At 46.7% G+C, this 20,354-nt stretch overlaps 1 protein-coding gene across 2 annotated transcripts in view; it reads right to left on the bottom strand.

Annotated features, from left to right (window-relative positions):
- Window positions 1–20,354, bottom strand: part of grid1b (glutamate receptor, ionotropic, delta 1b) — a 401,577-nt gene that overhangs the window by 42,110 nt on the left and 339,113 nt on the right. For both annotated transcript variants that reach the window (XM_045209114.1, XM_041843476.2), the window contains exon 8: window positions 13,474–13,593. In XM_045209114.1, coding sequence (XP_045065049.1) covers window positions 13,474–13,593 — 120 coding nt within the window. The remainder of the gene's footprint in view (window positions 1–13,473; window positions 13,594–20,354) is intronic.

Here is a 20,354-nt window from a genome sequence, read left to right as displayed (position 1 = left end):
GGTTGATTAAACTCATATCATTTCACACACTTATTAAAAATCAATAAACAGAATCCAGTCCAATTAAAACAGGTCACTTTCATTTTAAAGAATGCTAATAAATTACCTTGTTTGGAAGATTAACCCCCAGATTAATTTACTCCGGCCAACAGTGTGAAGTTAATAACCAACGTAATCTTCAGCCTAATGTCATAATTACGCTATTAAACGTACCATGTAAGATAATTGTTATTTTACAGCACTCCCAAGCATAGAGGCATGCAGTATACAAACACAAACAAGCATAGGGAGATATACAAACACACAAACACTCACTACAGATGTACAATCTTAATTTGATCACCCTGTTGCAGGATAACTTAAAGGAAATGTAAACTTGTAATGTATTTTAAGTTTAAAAAGGCTTCTGAAGTTTGTAATTTCCACTTTGAAATGTCATACTTGATTTTCCCTTATGAAAAATGTATCAAGCCCTACAAAAAACTGTTAATTAATTATAGTCCACATAATAATTAAAATGTCCTGTTGTTGCTGGATTATTTTCCTGCTGTAGCAAACTGGCTCAAATTACGATCCTACATCGGTACACATGCCATCACTCTAAAGATGTTTACTGAACTATGTTACAGCACAATATCAATTCCCATCAATATCAACAGTCAGTGAAAACATCACCGTGTGTATCATCATCATGGTAACCATTTTACATGTAAAGGGTACCGTGATTTCCTTCTACACTTACCGTATGTAATCCTTTTCAGCAGGATGAGGATGTGGCTGAGCTAGCCCCACAGGCCCATAAAGAAAGGCTAACTGGGAAAAACATGGCTACCCTATGAGCAGCCTGAGGCCAGAGAGAAGACCATTCTTCTGAAACAGCTATTCTCAGCTGTCCTCTTGGTGATCTCTAAATCGTTTGGGATTTCTTCATCATGTACATTAGGGCCTATAGCACTATGGAATTGTTAAGACCATATTTGTATGTTTGAGCTCTCCTCTCGGAAGTGGACAATACTAATGAAACTGCCTGTAACTATGATGATGATTATTTTATTTATTTAATTAATTGAATCAATTAACCCTCCAAGCCAGAGGCACAGGGAAAATGATACACTTTCAATTAAATCAGCTGCCCTTTAAAGTGTATCACATTTTCAGTGATTCACTTTAAAATGTGTTATTGGTGTCAAGTCGAATTTATTCTGTCATGCATGTCCCGCAGTCACATTACAAGCTGCAACTTATTAATCGAAGGAAGTGAGTTTTCTTGAAGGAAAAATACATGGATCTCAGTAGACCGAAACAGCTAAAAATGGCTGTGGAAAGCAGGGTCCTGAACCCTAGAGAAATCAGAAGCTCTGTAGCCTACTGCTTTAAACCCATGACAGTCTCACTTTATAAAGTCAATATCTATTCCAACCCCAGTGTCAAGGTCAGGCCTCAACAACAAAGAAGTCCTCTGTCACGTTCGTTCATGAACTGGTCAGACCAAGGCGCAGCGTGATATGCATACATGTTTATTTGACTTATAAACCCAACGACAAAACAAGAAACGAAACGTGAAGTCCAAGGTACACAAACAACATACCTAACACAGAACAAGATCCCACAACCCACTAGTGCCAATAGGCTGCCTAAGTATGGTCCCCAATCAGAGACAACGAGCGACAGCTGCCTCTGATTGGGAACCACACCGGCCAACATAGAAATACCCATACAAGAACCTATAACATAGAACAACACAACATAGAAAATCACACCCTGACTCAACAAATAAGAGTCCCCAGCGTCAGGGCGTGACATCCTCATAATAGAGGTGGTAAGGAAACAGCATAAATCATCAAACCAGAGCGGATGGATCACTTGTCAATGGAGTTTTATATATGGCTATTATAATCTTTATAATCTTTATAATCTTTATAATCTTTATCGACCCGGGTACATGTCAATCTGCACATGAATGGCCGCTTCTGTTTTTTGCCTTGGATGGGAACTCTGCTGTGGCCCTGTGATGTCGTGTCAAACTCTAGGGTTTTAACAGCTGTTTGAACAGAAATCATGATGAACTCTGTGCACATAGAATCTCAGAAATATGCAAAGGCAGGAATATAATTTCATTATGTCCCTTATGTTTTAAGAGGAAAGTCAGTTCCGCTAGCTTTTCGAGTACCAATTGTCATCACTAGCCCCTAGCATTGTACTGCACACCACTGACACTCAGTTGGGCCATGATAGTACTATTTCCTGTTCTACTTGAAGACCCAAATCCTACTTTAGTATGGTAGTGCACTTTCTATTTTTTTAAAGGAGTGGGGAAGTCCCACTCCTCACAAATGTTTCATTTTATTGGATAAGACCGAGGTTGAGGGGAACAATAGAGGAGAGAGTGTTCTGAAATAGCAGTGGGCCGGATTCAAACTCATGCTCCATCTGTGATCCGGAGGCAGTGGCTTAGACCACTTAGACCACTAGACCACCCTAGGCCACAGGGAAAGCTCTTTCTGAGCAGCAGTCAGGCCAGACAAATCTGTGTCTGTACAGCATCCTGTCCTCAAGGTGGATGGATCAATGGTGGGTCAACGCGTCGCCAGTCATGCGCTTCCATGCATCCCTTTGTAAAAATGTCAGGCCTCTCAGTCAACTGTGGCGTTGCTTTGAGTGGGTGGGGGAGCTAAATGCCACTGCTTGACACCTGCGGTGTCCATCCCCAATACATATCCTTTCACAGAGATGATCTAAAAACTGCTCGAGGCTGAGAGGGTACAGGTGTGACTATCTGTCAGGACAGCTGTACTGCATGTCAATGTATCACACTCATGCCTGCTGGCAAATGTTTCACGGTTGATCAAAATGACATTGAGGTTTTGATGGATTACTGCTATGACAGAGAAGGTAGTCATTTAATAAAATGATAGGGGGAATTAGGAATATATTTATAATTCTTTGAAGAAAGAAAATCACTAAATGTTTTATTAATAGTTAATAGAAATAGACAGGCTATGTCAGTGTTGGTTATATCATGTTCGTTTACAAGTAACCTGTAGTGAATGATTAAATGCCTCCCTTAGTCATATGGCGGCGCTGTTAAAGTTAGCATCATCAGGTACAATGTAGCTCAAGCCTTCTCTAACAATACAGCAGGAAATCAGTCAGTGTGCCTTAATTTCGAGCTATAGAACGCATGGCGCTTGAAGAGCAACATCAACTCTGCTCTCCACATCCTCAGAAAGCACCCAGTAACTAAAAATAAAAATATACTGTTGATGAAATTCTTGGTGAATCCTCTCCTGTGTATTTCATTACAAGACTGTCTGCCTCTGATGTTTGAATCTCCACAGAAAGTTTTTTCTCTGGAGACAGTTCAAAGAAAACCATCACTAACTTAGTGTAATTAGTGTATGGCAAGGATTTAAATTATTAGAACGCCTGGTGGTTCTTTGTTCGTTTAAATGCAGACAGGGAGGAAAAATAACAATACTGCTACCATCAATAGATGCGGCCTAAATGCATTGTTTATTTTTTCCTCATTACCGCAACATAAATTATTGCAGATTTAAATTTGAATTTATCAGGGACGTTCAATATCACATGTATTATGGTGAATTTAAACTAATTATTAGGCTTTCATTTAATTTCAAAGTACCACAAGCCAATCCTGGTCACAATGTTCAGACCTAGCTTAAAACACAAAATATCATTAGACGAAAAGCAAAATCTACAATATCCCATGTCATTATTTGCATATACTTATTACTTGGGATTTCTGAATAGCAAATTGTTATTGCGAGGGAAAATTATCATGAAAGCCCCGCTTTTTCTTCTCCTTTGTAATGGATTCATTTCAGAAGGACTTCTATTCAGCTGAATCCCATTATGTTCCAAATGACTGTCTGTGTAATTCAGCTCTGCTCCGGCTTCACTTGCTTGTTAGTGGGCAGAGCTGCCACTGTAAGAAGCCTAACAGGTACAAGAGAGCCAGGAGGATCCCTGTATACCTTATCAAAGCTGTACTACAAGCCGATAAGCCCCCTTTGTCTTTCAAATGGCCCACTGCTGGATCCCTATCTTCCATTTCTCAATTGATAGACCAACAAAACACCTCTGTACAGAGACCGTCTGACACACTGCTGTCTCCCATGTCCCATCCCCCTCTCCTTTAACCCCCATCACAAACTTTATCACTGTGTCAAACCAAAGGAGATTACACCTATCTGTCCTGGTCGAGATCTAATCACCAGGCCTAGAAACACCGGTGGGATCCATTCTTGATCTGTGGCTGAGTGAACCATGTTGTGTTGTACTATCTCTCCCAATAGGGAGTCCCCGCAATGCAGACAACAGGCAACTCTGGCCTGTCTGCTCCTCACAGCTCTACTACACCACACCGCATTGTACCTGCTAGCCTAGTCACTACAAAGCCGGTCATTGCGTTATGTGAATGCTACTTGCAAGACTTAAAGCCAAAATCACTTTGGCTGCACTCGGTACTAGTCTCACACCGTGAGCAACACCAGTGACACCAGTGACATCACAGCTTAATTTTTCAACAGATAACTATTGACTGATAAATAGAATTGAAGACCTATCCAAGTTTTGCGTAGCACAGCTTGGTTTTTCATGACGGCGGTGCCAATCGTTATTGTTGTGTATATGGCTCAGTTTTTCAAACCAACTGTAATAAAGGGATGAGCATTATTGCACGTTACTTAGGGAAATGAGAACGCATCGTTAGTGAGTGCCATGACTTTTACAGATACAAGATAAATTAGGCTAATTATTAGTCAGCTCATCAACCCCTCTTAGTCTTCCGTCCTAATGGCCTTGTCGCAATCCCGAAAGGTTAATGCCGGTAAGGAGAGGATGTTGTAGGGACGTTCTACTATTTAGCCAGTTCTTGCCAAGATTGGGCCTAGTACTGGGGATTGCTAAGCACAGATAAGCAGATGCTGTGGGTGTAAACATGTACTGTTGTAAACAATGTGCATCGTGACGCATCATTCATTCCAATGCTTCTAATGCTCTGAAAATGTATGTGTATATTGATGTGTATAGTGTATATTGATGTGTATATAGATGTGTAGTGTATATTGATGTGTATATTGATATGTATATTGATGTGTATAGTGTATATTGATGTGTATATTGATGTGTAGTGTATATTGATGAGTACATTGATGTGTAGTGTATATTGATGTGTATAGTGTATATTGATGTGTATATTGATGTGTATAGTGTATATTGATGTGTATTGATGTGTATTCAGGGCTCATCTGTGAAAGAGACCTTGGTCTCAGCATGATTCCCTGTCAAAATAAAGGTTAAATAAAACAATGAATGGTTAACACATACAGAGCCTTTCACTTCCTAGTCTTCAACCTCCTTCCTTCCCAACTGTGGCGAGCTTGAACTGTAACGTTTGGGCTTAATTTTGGGTATTACTAAGCATGTATATGGTGTAAACAACATGCATCATGACGCATCATATATTAGAACAGAGACTTTGGGTTCCTATTTTCACTCCCAATTACAATTGTGCCGAGCTCAAAGCCTGAAACGTTATTCTGCTGGGTAGAAGAAGAGAGATATAAAGGACGTAAATAGAAAGGTAGAAATGAGAAAGTGGTAGCAAAGCAAGAAATGTCAAGCCTGTTAGGGCTGCCTCGAGTGGCCAAAAGGGAGTGAAGTCGACAGGCAGAAATAGGGAATAACGTTTCAATCTCTATTTAGGGTCTAATCTACGCAAAATGGTTGCCTTGTGAAAAATAGCATGGTAAAGGCGCCGACAGCCAGAGATGGAGATGGAGTTTTAGATAAAGAGAATGTGAAGAATCAAGAAGGGAAAAATATGAAGAAACTAACTGGCCTGTTGTTCAGTTTGCAGCATGGTCGCAACTTGGTCACACCTTTACCATTTAGTATCCTTACAGCTCCACACTTTTTTACGTGATGGATGTCAAAGCAACCGAGCCTATAGGGGTATTAGTCTCCATACCAGGGGCAGGATTAAGTCAGCTAGTTACATGTACATTCATCTCTTCTCAGGGGCCTAGCTTGTTGGAAAAGTGTAGAGCCCAGCAATAATGAACCACAACAGGACTGAGTGCACTTGCAAAATTGAATACGTTTTGTTATTTGGCAGACACGCTTATCCAGAGCGATTTACAGCAGTGAGTGCATCTATTTTCATACTTTTGATTGTACTGGTCCCCCGTGGGAATTGAACCCACTACCCTGGCGCTGCAAGCGCCATGCACTACCAATTGAGCCACACAGGACCATGGTATGGTTGCGTGCATGTGTATGTGTCTGTGTCAATGGAGGCTCCTCAGAGGACCATCCTCAGTGAATTTCAGAAAAATTAGTTAGATAGTGCATAAAATGTGGTGAGTGGTTGACTCAAAAAGAGAGAAAAACAATAGTTGAACAGTTTTGAACCAATACAATTCTTAAAAAATGAAGGAGAAGCAAGAGAGAGCGAGAGACAGAGCGAGAGATAGCTATATTTCATTTTTTTTTGTTTCACTTTCACTTACTTAGCTAGAGAATGCAGCTAGCTAGTTTAGCCTACTCAAACACCCGGCTCAAAGAGAAAGGGATGCTATGTTAGCTAGCTGGCTATGGCTATCCAACACTGGAACTCTTCCAAGTCAAGATAAGCTTTTGGTTGTATTAATTAATTGCAACCGGGGCCCACCAGTGTAACTGCTAAACTGCTTGCTGTACACTGTACTGCATGATTGTAGCGGGTTTACTAACGCGTTAGTTCTAGTAGCTAGTTCTAGTGACTATGTCGTTAGGTAATATGGTGACAATGATGTAGGCTGTGTGTTGCAGTTAGCGGTTATGTTATGAAGGGTTGGCTTGGAAGTTTAGTGCACATCAGCTGTTGTGATGTGCACTAAAGTCCACAAGCGAAGGGAAAAGGTGAGAGGAGGAGAGCGCATAGATGCGAGAAGGAATTATACAACGAGCAAAGTGATCATGCTGTTTGTACGTGGCTGCGGGTGATCAGGATTGTATTCATTCTTCCGATTCTGTAGAAAATTTTTTCTTAAATGGAAGCAAATGGAATGAAACAGGGATAAACATACCTGAATTTGTCCAATAGAAACTCTTGTTTGCAACTGTTGGACTAATGATTACACCCTAGCTCAGATAGATGCAGGCAAGAGTGTGCAAGGCGGTATTGAATGTGGCACCTTGTCACCTTGATTACAAAAAAATTTCTCTAGACCTGTACACCTACATTTTAAACTTTCATTTGTATGCTAGATTGTACTCCGGAGCGGCGCAGTGGTCTAAGGCACTGCATCGCAGTGCTAACTGTGCCACTAGAGATCCTGGTTCGAATCAAGGCTCTGTCGCAGCCGGCCGCGACCGGGAGACTCATGTGCGCCGCACAATTGGCCCAGGGTAGGGGAGGGAATGGCTGGCAGGGATGTAGCTCAGTTGATAGAGCATGGTGTTTGCAACGCCAGGGTTGTGGGTTCGATTCCCACGGGGGCCAGTATAAAAAAACATGTATTCACTAACTGTAAGTCGCTCTGGATAAGAGCGTCTGCTAAATGACTAAAATGTAATGTAAATGTTGTAGCAACCTCATGATGGGTATAGGGAAAATTCGAGTATCATGTAGTAGCTTAAACCTATCGATGTTACATTGAACAGGGTGAATGGAATTTGAATAACAGTCATTCAATATGCTGTAATAGAAATAAGGCCATGCTCATGAAAAAATAAATCGGCCTCCCTCATCTTAAACGGCGACCGTCACTGGTATTCATGTATATGTGTGGCTCATGGCTGTGGACCCTAATTCAAATTGGGATGCTGGGTGATTAAATCGTCATGGGTCTGCCTTGTTCCACTTCCCCGTAATTGATATTACTCCTTATTCTCCTTATTATGTTCAGAGAAAAACAGTTACACGAACCAACCAATGCGAAAACCCTATAAAACATGTGTCAAACACAAGTCTCGCAGGCAGAATCCGGCACACATTTCTATCTGGGCCCTGCAATGATTTGGGTTTTCAATTAATTTTGGCCCGCTTCCATACAGCTTGCGTTGCGCATCACTACAAGTCACAGCAAGCACTCCCAATGTGCTGCATGCCAAATGGAAGTGCATTGCCATACACCCACCCCTCTCCCAGACCCCCTCTCCCAGACCTCCCAGACCAAAAGTTTAAGCCTGTTGTAGGCCCATGCCAAGTTTCGGTTCCAACAGGTCATTGCTGTAGCCTACAGAAAATGTTATATTGGTTGTCAAAATGTTATAAGATAAGGATTCACGTGCGGGTGTAAATTACTACTAAAGGACAACAGGACACACAAGCAAATATAAATGAGTCAACAGTTTAAATGAGTCATTTACTTTATGAAATTATAGCTTGATCAAATCAAATCAAATATTATTTGCCACATGCGCCAAATACAACATGTGTAGGCCTGTGAAGTGAAGTGCTCACTTGCAAGCCCTTAACCAACAATGCAGTTTTAAGAACAATAAGTGTAAAGTAAAAAATAGATAAGTAAAAAATAAAAAAAATAACAGTAGGGAGGCGATATACAGGGGGTACTGGTACAGAGTCAATGTGCGGGGGCACTGGTTAGTTGAGGTAGTTGAGGTAATATGTACATGTGGGTAGAGTTAAAGTGACTATGCATAGATAATAAACAGAGAGTAGCAGCAGCGTAAAGGAGGGGGTGGGGTGGGGGGATAATGCAAATAGTCTGGGTAGCCATGATTAGCTGTTCAGGAGTCTTATGGCTTGGGGGTAGAAGCTGTTTAGAAGCCTTTTGGACCTAGACTTGACGCTCCGGTACCGCTTGCCGTGCGGTAGCAGAGAGAACAGTCTATGACTTGGGTGGCTGGAGTCTTTGACAATTTTTAGGGCCTTCCTCTGACACCGCCTGGTATAGAGGTCCTGGATGGCAGGAAGCTTGCACTCACATCTGTGAATTCAACTTCAATTGCGCTGCTTTCGTGTGTCCCGTTTATTGTGCGCAGCAAAGGGAAAGTGTACAGACACATGCTAACAGACCTAGCTAGGCTACTAAAATGTTGCAGTCTGGCTTTGGCTTTTAAAGCTTGACAATGAATAACCAAAAACCTAAACCAGCAACAAAACACCAAAGGAGAAACTCAAATAATAGGCTATCTGGCCCGCAAATTCATTGTGTTTTTTCAATATGGCCCTTGCGCAGATTAAGTTTGACACCCCTGCTATAAAACGTTATGAATTAACAAAAATATAAGGCAATAAAGCACTTGAAAACCAGGCTTTGACACTTTCCCCCTAAAAATTCAGCCTTGGGCAATGGGTGACATTTCTCCCAGTCATGGAGCATGTCCCTGTTATGTGGGGTGTTGTATGGAGACATTCACCTCTGATAGGCTTCCTCCATTTTAATGATGTCTATCTTCTCCTCAGCAAGCGCCAGTGAAAGCATCTTCGAATGAGAGTGGAACAACAGTGCAATACACTCTATCCAGCAAACTGGGAACATTCCCAGAACATTAGCTAAGATTCCCATTAAGTTCCAGTTAGTGTTATAACTTAGGATGATAACATCCCAAACAAAGGATGTTTTTTATAACAAAATATTATATTTTCCCAAAAATGTTTTAAATGAAATGTTATACATTTCGAGAGAGTTCTCAGGGATTCTTGCCATGGCTGTGTACATCCCGCCCCAAGCCGACACCAAAAATGCTCTAAAAGATCAACTGAACCAACTGGAGACCGCATACCCGGAGGCAGCGTTCATTGTCGCGGGGGAATTTAAAAAAAATAATTTGAGGGCCGTGCTCCTGAATTATTATCAACACATTGACTGTTCAACTCGTGCAAATTCAATGCTTGGCCACTGCTACACACCTTTTCGACATGGATAAAATGCCCTCTCCCGTCCTCCTTTCGGCAAATCTGACCATGACTCCATTTTGCTCCTCCCCGCCAACAAACAAAGACTCAAGAGGAAGGTTCCGGTGGTCAGGTCTGTACAGCGCTGGTCTGACCAATCAGAATCCATGCTCCAATACTGTTTTGATCACGTGGACTGGAATATGTTCCGACTCAGTCACCGGATTCATGAAAAAAATGCATAGATGACGTGATACCGATAGTGTCTTTCAAAACTTTACTGATTAAAAAACGTGGATTGTTGGCAGCCTTGTCGGAAAACTGAAGGAGAGAGATGCTGCTTATAAACACATCAAGGTGACCGGGGACAATAGTTTGGTTAAACAGTACAAATACGACCTACGCAGATCGATCAAGATTGCGAAAGACAAGTATAGGGACAAAGTGGAGGAGCAATTCAGCGGGTCGGACACAAGGCGTATGTGGCAGGGGCTTCTAACGATCACGGATTACAAAAAGAAAGCCAGTCACATCGCGGACTCCAACGCTGTCCTGCCGGACGAGCCAAACTCCTTTTTCTCACACTTCGAGCATGACGACTCTGAGCTGCCGAGGAGAGCCCCTGAGGACAACGAGGGCCACGTGCTTACGGTCTACACGGAGGATGTATGTAAGTCATTCAAACGTGTTAACCCTTGCAAGGCAGCCAGCCCTAGCCGCACCCTCAGAGCATGTGCATACCAGCTAATGTGGGTAGTATTTTCAGACATCTCTCTCTAGCTCAGGCCGTTATCCCCATCTGCTTCAAGACTATCATCCCCGTGCCCAAGAAAGGGAAAGCAACTGAACTGAATGACTACCGACCAGCAGCACTCACTTCAGTCATGATGAAGTGCGTCGAGAGGCTGGTCAAAGACCACATCACCGCCTCCTTCCCGACACACTCGACCCTCTCCAATTCGCCTACTGCCCCGACAGATGCACAGACGACGCATTCGCCATTGCACTGCACACTGACCTCACCCACCTGCACAAAAGGAATGCATATGTGAGGATGCTGTTCATCGACTACAGCTCGGCCTTCAATACCATAGTGCCCTATAAGCTCACCACAAAGCTCACAGCCCTGGGACTGAACTCCTGCCTATGCAACTGGCTCCTGGACTTCCTGACGGGCCGCCCCCAGGTGGTGAAGGTAGGCAACATTACTTTCTCCACACTGATCCTCAACACGGGGGCCCAACAAAGGTGCATCCTCTGTCCCATCCTGTACTCCCTGTATACCCATGTATATCCAACTCCATCATCAAGTTCGCTGATGTCACGACAATAGTAGACCTGATTACCAGCAACGACGAGATGGCCTACAGGAAGGAGGTAGGCACTCTGACGGTGTGGTGCCAGGTAAACAACCTCTCCCTCAACGTCAGCAAAACAAAGGAGCTGATTGTGGACTTCAGGAGGAACCAGGCTGGGCATGCCCCCATCCTCATCAACGGGGCCACCGTGGAGACGGTCAGTAATGTCAAGTTCCTCGGCATCCACATCTCAGAGGAGCTGAAATAATCTAACCACACGGACACTGTGGTGAAGAAGAAACGACAGTGACTCTTCAACCTCAGGAGGCTGAAGAAATTCTGCCTGTCCCCGAGGGTCCTCACTGTGTTCTACAGGAGCACCATCGAGAGCATACTGTCGGGCTGCATCACAGCCTGGTACGGCAACTCCACCACCGCGGACCGCAAGGCGCTACAGAGGGTGGTGCACTCAGCCGAACGCACCATTGGGTGCACACTGCCTGCTCTCCAGGACACCTACAACACCAGGTGTCTTAGGTAGGCCAAGAAGATCATCAGGGACCCCAGCCACCCGAGCCACGGACTGTTCTCCCCGCTTCCATCACTCTGAAGCGGGCAGTATAGGAGCATCATGTGAAAGACTGGCCACTAGCTTCTACCCCAGACCATCAGGCTGCTGAATAGCCACCACTAGTAAGTATTCTATAATCATCACTATGACTGGACAGTTTGTGTGTTATGAGAACATTTGCCGCGACCTAATGATAGTTCTGGGAACTTTCACAGAAACCAATTTTGGTTTGCTGGGTAGTCATTGAGGAGAAAAGAGGAGCACACAGTGTCCCATAATAGTGCACTACTTTTGATTAGATCCACTGAGGGAACCGAATAGGGCCCTGGTGGAAGGTAATGCCCTATATGGGAAATATATAGTATTATATGACGCACCAGCCTACAGTGTGTGTTGCCATGGCCACATACAGAGCTGTGTTGACAGTGGCCCTGTCGCTGCTTGTCCTACAGTCGTTATTACAGGATGCTTGGCATGCTCTCCCTCAGCCACTAATGACTGGTGTTTAATCAGGCCACTCATGTTAGGGAGCAGGATATAAAGGCTGGCAAAAGGACAGCACTACATTAGCTGAAATAATGTGTGTGATAGAAATACAATAATAGCTTAGTGGTATAGTAGCATGATATTGTATGGTAGCCTCACAGAAATATAAGTAATTCATATCTCATTTCTATGGGTAGCCTACTCATTTGAGTTTTTATGTCTTAAGATGTCGTGCTGGAGCACTTTACAGTCATTCATGTCCTATGGTGTTTTTTACAATGGTCTCATGCCTTCAACACAAACACATACTAAACCAATTAACTAGTTGGTTGTTATTTCCATTATGTTCATGTTGAAAATAACGCCCTGTATGTGTTTTACTAGGAGGTATTCATGAAAATGAATAGTGCTGTCACGTCTCCTCCCGTTGCTCCCCTCCGGCGCTCTCGCCGTTCTACTGAGCCACCGGTCTGAGCGCACCACCTCTGCAACACCGGAATGGAAACCCAACGCACCCCAATCACCTCCAGCGCACCTACACGTCATCATCTCATCACCATCCCTATTTAGCCCTGGACTGTTCCTAATGATGTTGTGTGTGATTGTTAAGCTTCATGTCGTTTACTCTATGTTTGTTATTTCTCATTGTTAAGTAAACCTTGACCTTGTTAATTCCTGCGTCTGCTGCCTGCCTCTTCGTATACTCAGTACTCGTCACAAGTGCATTATGTGATAACTATGTTTGTTAAGAAAAACATATCTTAGCATTTGACCATTTGCATTACAGAATATTGGCCTACATATGGAATTTAGGTCATGTCGGTTAACCTTGTTTTTTCCATATATTAATAAATAACCTAGCTAGATATTGTTCAGTATATTTCTCAGTACAATTTAAACATATAACTGACAGTATCCTGGCAGGTTCTCGTGCATGCTTTGCCTCAAGGACTGCAGTATGTTCCACAGGGTTTCCATTCTCTGATTTCTTTGTGCTAAGAAACCCACCCCAAGACACCTCAGAAATCGCTGCCAGCAATTTATGGGCCATAACCTCCTCTGTTTTAAAGAACTTGTTTACAGACTATCTCGTCGAGGCTTGCTGTGCAGCAATACCACTGGGTCGTGCCACAGAGGTCCATAGCTTCAGAACTGCACAGAGAAGAGTAAACTCAAAAACATCTATCAGCTTTACAGCCATCTTGAGACAAAGGAGGAGTGACCACCAGCAGCAGAATCATCATACTCACCCTTTTCACGTCTTTTCCAAACGTCTCGCTGAAGCTGGTGCCCAGTATTTCAAACTGGACGTGAGAATTGGATCCGTTCGCTTTGAAATCCATAGTTCCTGTGAGGCCTGTGATATGTCCCTGTGATGGGAGAGAGAGGGAGGGAGATAGAAAGAGAGAGAGAATATAGGATGAATTTCATAGAAAGTGTGAGCTCTCACAGTGTCACAACAAGACCACCTGTCCAGTGCCAAGCCCTTTAGTATCAAGTCCATAATGAAATTGATGCGCTCCCAAAGCCAGTTTAATATTTTGGTTGAATCAGTTTGCACGTTTGAACCAGTGACACTGTGCTAGGGACAGGCCGAGATCTCTGAGACAAAGATGCGCACACACACACACACACTCACACACACACACACACACCAATACTGCTCTAAAGACATAATAGTCTCTGCAGAGGAAATCTAGTACGTAGCACCTTTTAGTGCTGAAGATATTGAGTCCAGAGAATGGCAATAGCAGAAATGACATGGAAGTCAAGGGGGTGGCAACCATCTTCATCTCCCACAGCTGTGCATCTCCAGTTGTAATGCAAGTAGAGGGAATTAGATTCAAGGACCATTTTATTATTTTCTGCTTCCGACTTTATTCACGGCCTTGTGCCCTTCTGGTTTTGAAAAACAGTGGATTCACAACCTATATTCCTTGAACAACATTTCAAGTATTCAGCATGATGATGTCATGACTTCCTCCGAAGCTGCCTCCTCTCCTTGTTCGGGAAGGCTTCGGCGTTCATCGTCACCGGCCTTCTAGCCACTGCCGCTCCTCATCTCATCATTCCATTTGTTTTGTCTTGTTCATTACACACACCTGGTTCATATCCCCTCATCAGTACCTGTATAAGTGTTTCCTCTGCCCCCTTGTCTTTGTGTGTAATTATTTATTGTGGAGGATAGAGAAGCTCGGTGGAGCTCCTTGTATTTTGTATTGCTGGGAATATTCCCAGTGTGCCTTGTTGTTTCCAGTGCGCCTGTTTTGCGCACTGAAGCATTTTGACGCATTACTGCGTAACTCCTGTTATTCTGTGATTTACCCTCCTGTGCCTGAATTCGAAATCACTCATCACAGAATCACACACCAAGACATGGAGTCAGCAGGAGAGGAGCACTTGCCTGGAGTTGTGGCGCAGGTCCGGGAGCATTCTACAATACTAGCCAGCTTGGGAGAAGCGATGGATCGGGTTCTCCAGGTCGTCCAACGCCTGGAGAGGAGAGGACCCGATCTTTCGGGACCAGCTGAGTGATCAGATCCAGCCACCCACACCCCAGCACCCAGAGGGATTCATATATCACGACCAAGGGATTTTGATGGGACAGCTGCCCGCTGCCAGGGATTCCTCCTGCAACTGGATCTATACTTCTCGACCATCAGCCCGGCTCCATTGGAGCCCTCGTCTCCTGCCTCTCGGGGAAAGCCCTGGAGTGGGCCAAAGCGGTCTGGAGTGAAGGAGGAGCCGCGTTGGACAACTACGGAGAGTTCGCTCGCCTCTTCCGGGCCGTATTCGATCACCCGCCCGAAGGTAGAGAGGCGGGCGAGCGGCTGTTCCACCTGAGGCAGGGGACGAGGACCGCGCAGGACTTTGCCCTGGAGTTTCGTACTCTAGCGGCTGGGTCCGGGTGGAACGAGCAGGCCCTCATCGACCATTTCCGGAGCCACCTGCGAGAGGACGTCCGAAGGGAGCTAGCCTCACGGGACACCACGTTGTCCTTCAATCAACTGGTGGACATGGCCAACCGGTTGGACAACCTGCTGGCTTCTAGAGGACGTCCTGGAAGGGGCCTCCCCGTTTCACCCACCCCCCCCCCCCACCCCGGATCACGAGATGATGGAGCTGGGTGATGCGGTGATCCGGGAGAGAGGAGGACGACAGCGCCAGTGCCACTCTCGTGGCACGAGAGGACATTCTACTGCACGCTGTCGTCAACGTTCTTTTGGATCTGGAGGCGGCAGGCAGGGCACTCTCGCGTCACCCCAGGTATCGAACACTCGTTCAGAGCCCTCTGCTGCACACTGTACCCTACACATCCACTTCCCTGATTACACAGTAGTTCCCCAGTGTAAGGCGCTGGTCGATTCAGGTGCAGCTGGGAACTTTATGGACAGGTTATTAGCGCATATTCTAGGTATTACATTGGTTCCCCTATCCATTCAACTCCCCATCAGAGCACTTGACAGTCAACCATTAGGGTCCGGGTTCATTAGGGAAGTTACAGCACCAGTCACTATGGTTACGCACAAGACCCATAGAAAGCAAGTCACCTTTTTTATTATTGAGTCTCCTGATTTCCCTGTTGTGTTGGGTCTTCCCTGGTTAGCACTACACAACCCCACATTTTCAGACCAGACACTACCTCCACCGTGCGCATTCCTCCCGAATACCTCGATTTGGCGACCTCGTTTTCCAAAACGCAGGCGACCAAATTACCACCTCATCGGGCGGGGGATTGTGCGATAAACCTCCAGGTAGACGCTGTGCCTCCCAGGAGTCATGTGTATCCCCTGTTGCAGGCTGAAACGGATGCGATGGAGACAGGGGTTCATACGTCCCTCCACTTCGCCCGCCTCCTCGAGTTTCTTTTTTGTGAAGAAGAAAGACGGAGGTTTGTGCCCTTGCTTTGATTACCGAGCACTGAACAAGGTATATAGTTATAGTTATCCTCTACCCCTCATTCCATCTGTAATCGAGTCAATGCATGGGGCGCGCTTCTTCACAAAATTAGATCTCCGTAGTGCGTACAACCTGGTGCGTGTCCGAGAGAGGGACGAGTGGAAGACAGCGTTTAGCACAACATTTTTTACATTTTTAGTCATTTAGCAGATGCTCTTATCCAGAGCAACTTACAGTTAGTGAGTGCATAATTTTTTTTTCATACAACCACGGGGCATTACAAATACCTGGTGATGCCGTACGGTTTGATGAATGCTCCATCCGTCTTCCAGTCCTTTGTGAACGAGGTGTTTCGGGAAATGCTTGGTCGTGGTGTAGTGGTCTACATCAATGACATTCTGGTGTATTCTGCTACGCACGCCAAACATGTGTCCCTGGTTCGCAAAGTGCTGGGCCGACTGTTGGAACATGACCTTTATGCCAAGGCAGAAATGTGTCTGTTTTTCCAGCAGTCCGTCTCCTTCTTCGGATACCGCATTACCAACTCAGGTGTGGAGATGGAGGGAGATTGCATTTCAGCCATGCGTAATTGGCCGACTCCAACCACGGTAAAGGAGGTGCAGCGCTTTATTGGCTTTGCCAACTACTATCAGAGGTTTATCCGGGGTTTTGGCAAGGTCGCAGCTCCCATCACATCTCTGTTGAAGGGTGGGCCATCCCGGCTCCGCTGGTCTGCTGAGGCTGACCTCAGCCCCGGTACTGGCCCATCCAGATCCATCACTACCATTCGTAGTGGAGGTGGATGCGTCCGAGGTAGGGCTAGGCGCTGTCCTATCTCAACGCTCGGCACGCCACCCAAGCTCCGCCCCTGTGCCTTCTTCTCCAAGAAGCTCAGCCCGGCGGAGCAGACCTACGATAGTCCCGGCCTCCTGCATTGTGGCGCCGGTAGTGTGGGCGGTGGACGCGGACATAGAGTGGGCGTTACGCACAGAGCCATCTCCACCTCAGTGCCCAGCTGGGCTGCAGTACGTGCCATCTCTTGTCCGTGACCGTCTGATCTATTGGGCACACACGTCCCCCTCCTCTGGTCACCCAGGTTTCGGCCGTACAGTGCGCTGCCTGACCGGAAAGTACTAGTGGCCTACCTTGGCTAAGGACTTGAGGGTGTATGTCTCCTCCTGCTCGGTGTGCGCCCAGAGTAAGGCACCTAGGCCCCTCCCAGCGGGTAAGTTACAGCCCTTATCAGTTCCACAATGGCCATGGTCCCACCTGTGTATTGACTTTCTCACTGATCTTCCCCTCTCTCCGGGGTCCCCAGTTTACATCCAGAGTCTGGAAGGCGTTCATGGAATGTCTGGGGTCTCGGTCAGCCTGACCTCTGGGTTTCACCCCAAGAGTAATGGGCAGGTGGAACGGGTGAATCAGGATGTGGGTAGGTTCCTACGGTCCTACTGCCAGGACCGGCCGGGGGAGTGGTCGGTGTTCTTGCCATGGGCAGAATATGCCCAGAACGCTCTCTGCCACTCCTCTACTAACCTATCGCAATTTCAATGTGTTTTAGGTTATCAGCCTGTTCTGGCACCGTGGCATCAGAGCCAGACCAAAGCTCCTGCGGTGGATGACTGGTTTCGGCGCGCGGAGGAGACGTGAAACGCTGCTCACGTTCACCTCCAGCACGCCATGCGTCGCCAGAAGGCCAAACGCTGACCGGAATCTGCCCTTCCGCCTGCCCTGCCGGAAGCTGAGCCTGCGGTTTGTGGGTCCGTTCAAAGTCCTGAGGAGGATAAACAAGGTTACATATAGGTTATTACTCCCTCCAGATTACCATATTAACCCCTCGTTCTTTCCATGTGTCTCTCCTCAGGCCGGTGGTGGCTGGTCCGCTCCAGGAGTCTGAGGTGCGGGAGGTTCCTCCGCCCCCTCTGGACATCGAGGGGCCCCTGCGTACTCCATCCGTTCCATCCTGGATTCGAGGCGTCGGGTGGGGGGCCTTCAGTACCTCGTGGAGTGGGAGGGGTACGGTCCGGAGGAGCGGTGCTGGGTTCCGGTGAGGGATATCCTCGACCCCTCCCTATTGCGGGATTTCCACCGTCGTCATCCGGCTTGCCCTGCTCTGTGTCCTCCTGGCCGGCGCTCCTAGTGGCCGGCGTGCTGCTGGAGCTGCGCGTCAAGTGGGGGGTACTGTCATGACTTCCTCCGAAGCTACCTCCTCTCCTTGTTCGGGCAGGCTTCGGCGTTCGTCGTCACCGGCCTTCTAGCCACTGCCGCTCCTCATCTCATCATTCCATTTGTTTTGTCTTTTTTATTACACACACCTGGTTCATATCCCCTCATCAGTGCCTGTATAAGTGTTCCCTCTGCCCCCTTGTGTTTGTGTGTGATTGTTTATTGTGGTGGATAGAGAAGCTCGTTGGAGCTCCTTGTATTTTGTATTGCCGGGAATATTCCCTGTGTGCCTTGTTGTGTTTTGACGCATTACTGCGTAACTCTGTGTTTCGGAATAAATCCTGTTATTCTGTGATTTACCCTCCTTTGCCTGACTCCTTCGAAATCACTCATCACAGATGAAACACTGCCCTACCCTATGCTTTGACTTCTTTCTCCCCTCTCTCTCCAGATAAAATCCTGCGACTTGTGACTGCAGGCCGCCCAACAACCTGCCCGCTTGACCCCATCCCCTCCTCCCTTCTCCAGACCATCTCCGGTGACCTTCTCCCCTACCTCACCTCGCTGATCAACTCATCCTTGACCGCTGGCCATGTCCCTTCCGTCTTCAAGAGAGCGAGACTTGCTCCCCTTCTCAAAAAACCAACACTCGACCCCACTGATGTCAACAACTACAGACCAGTATCCCTTCTTTCTTTTCTTTCCAAAACTATTGAGCGTGCCGTCTTTAGCCAACTCTCTTGCTATCTCTCTCAGAATGACCTTCTTGATCCAAACCAATCAGGTTTCAGGACTGGTCATTCAACTGAGACTGCTCTTCTCTGTGTCACGGAGACTCTCCGCACTGCTAAAGCTAACTCTCTCTCCTCTGCTCTTGTCCTTCTAGACCTGTCTGCTGCCTTTGATACTGTGAACCATCAGATCCTCCTCTCCACCCTCTCCGAGCTGGGCATCTCCGGCGCGGCTCACTCCTGGATTGCGTCCTACCTGACCGGTCGCTCCTACCAAGTGGCGTGGCGAGAAGCTGTCTCCGCACCACGTGCTCTCACCACTGGTGTCCCCCAGGGCTCAGTTCTAGGCCCTCTCCTTTTCTCCCTATACACCAAGTCACTTGGCTCTGTCATATCCTCACATGGCCTTTCCTATCATTGCTACGCTGACGATACACAACTAATCTTCTCCTTTCCCCCTTCTGATAACCAGGTGGCGAATCGCATCTCTGCATGTCTGGCAGACATATCAGTATGGATGACGGATCACCACCTCAAGCTGAACCCTGGCAAGACGGAGCTGCTCTTCCTCCCGGGGAAGGACTGCCCGTTCCGTGATCTCGCCATCACGGTTGACAACTCCGCTGTGTCCTCCTCCCAGAGTGCGAAGAGCCTAGGCGTGACCCTGGACAACACCCTGTCGTTCTCCGCCAACATCAAGGCGGTGACCCGCTCCTGCAGGTTCATGCTCTACAACATTCGGAGAGTACGACCCTGCCTTACACAGGAAGCGGCACAGGTCCTAATCCAGGCACTTGTCATCTCCCGTCTGGACTACTGCAACTCGCTGTTGGCTGGCCTCCCTGCCTGTGCCATTAAACCCCTACAACTCATCCAGAATGCCGCAGCCCGTCTGGTGTTCAACCTTCCCAAGTTCTCTCACGTCACCCCCCTCCTCCGCACACTCCACTGGCTTCCAGTTGAAGCTCGCATCCGCTACAAGACCATGGTGCTTGCCTATGGAGCAGTGAGGGGAACGGCACCTCTGTACCTTCAGGCTCTGATCAGTCCCTACACCCAAACGAGGGCATTGCGTTCATCCACCTCCGGCCTGCTGGCTCCCCTTCCTCTGCGGAAGCATAGCTCCCGCTCAGCCCAGTCAAAACTGTTCGCTGCTCTGGCACCCCAATGGTGGAACAAGCTCCCTCACGACGCCAGGACAGCGGAGTCACTCACCACCTTCCGGAGACATCTGAAACCCCACCTCTTTAAGGAATACCTGGGATAGGATAAAGTAATCCTTCTAACCCCCCCCCCCAAATTGTAAAGTGGTTATCCCACTGGCTATAGGGTGA

The sequence above is a fragment of the Coregonus clupeaformis genome, chromosome 1 (assembly GCF_020615455.1).
Source record: "Coregonus clupeaformis isolate EN_2021a chromosome 1, ASM2061545v1, whole genome shotgun sequence".
Classification (NCBI taxonomy): Eukaryota; Metazoa; Chordata; class Actinopteri; order Salmoniformes; family Salmonidae; genus Coregonus; species Coregonus clupeaformis.
The sequence above is the reverse complement of the archived record's forward strand: the minus strand, read 5'-3'. Positions and strand labels throughout refer to the sequence as shown.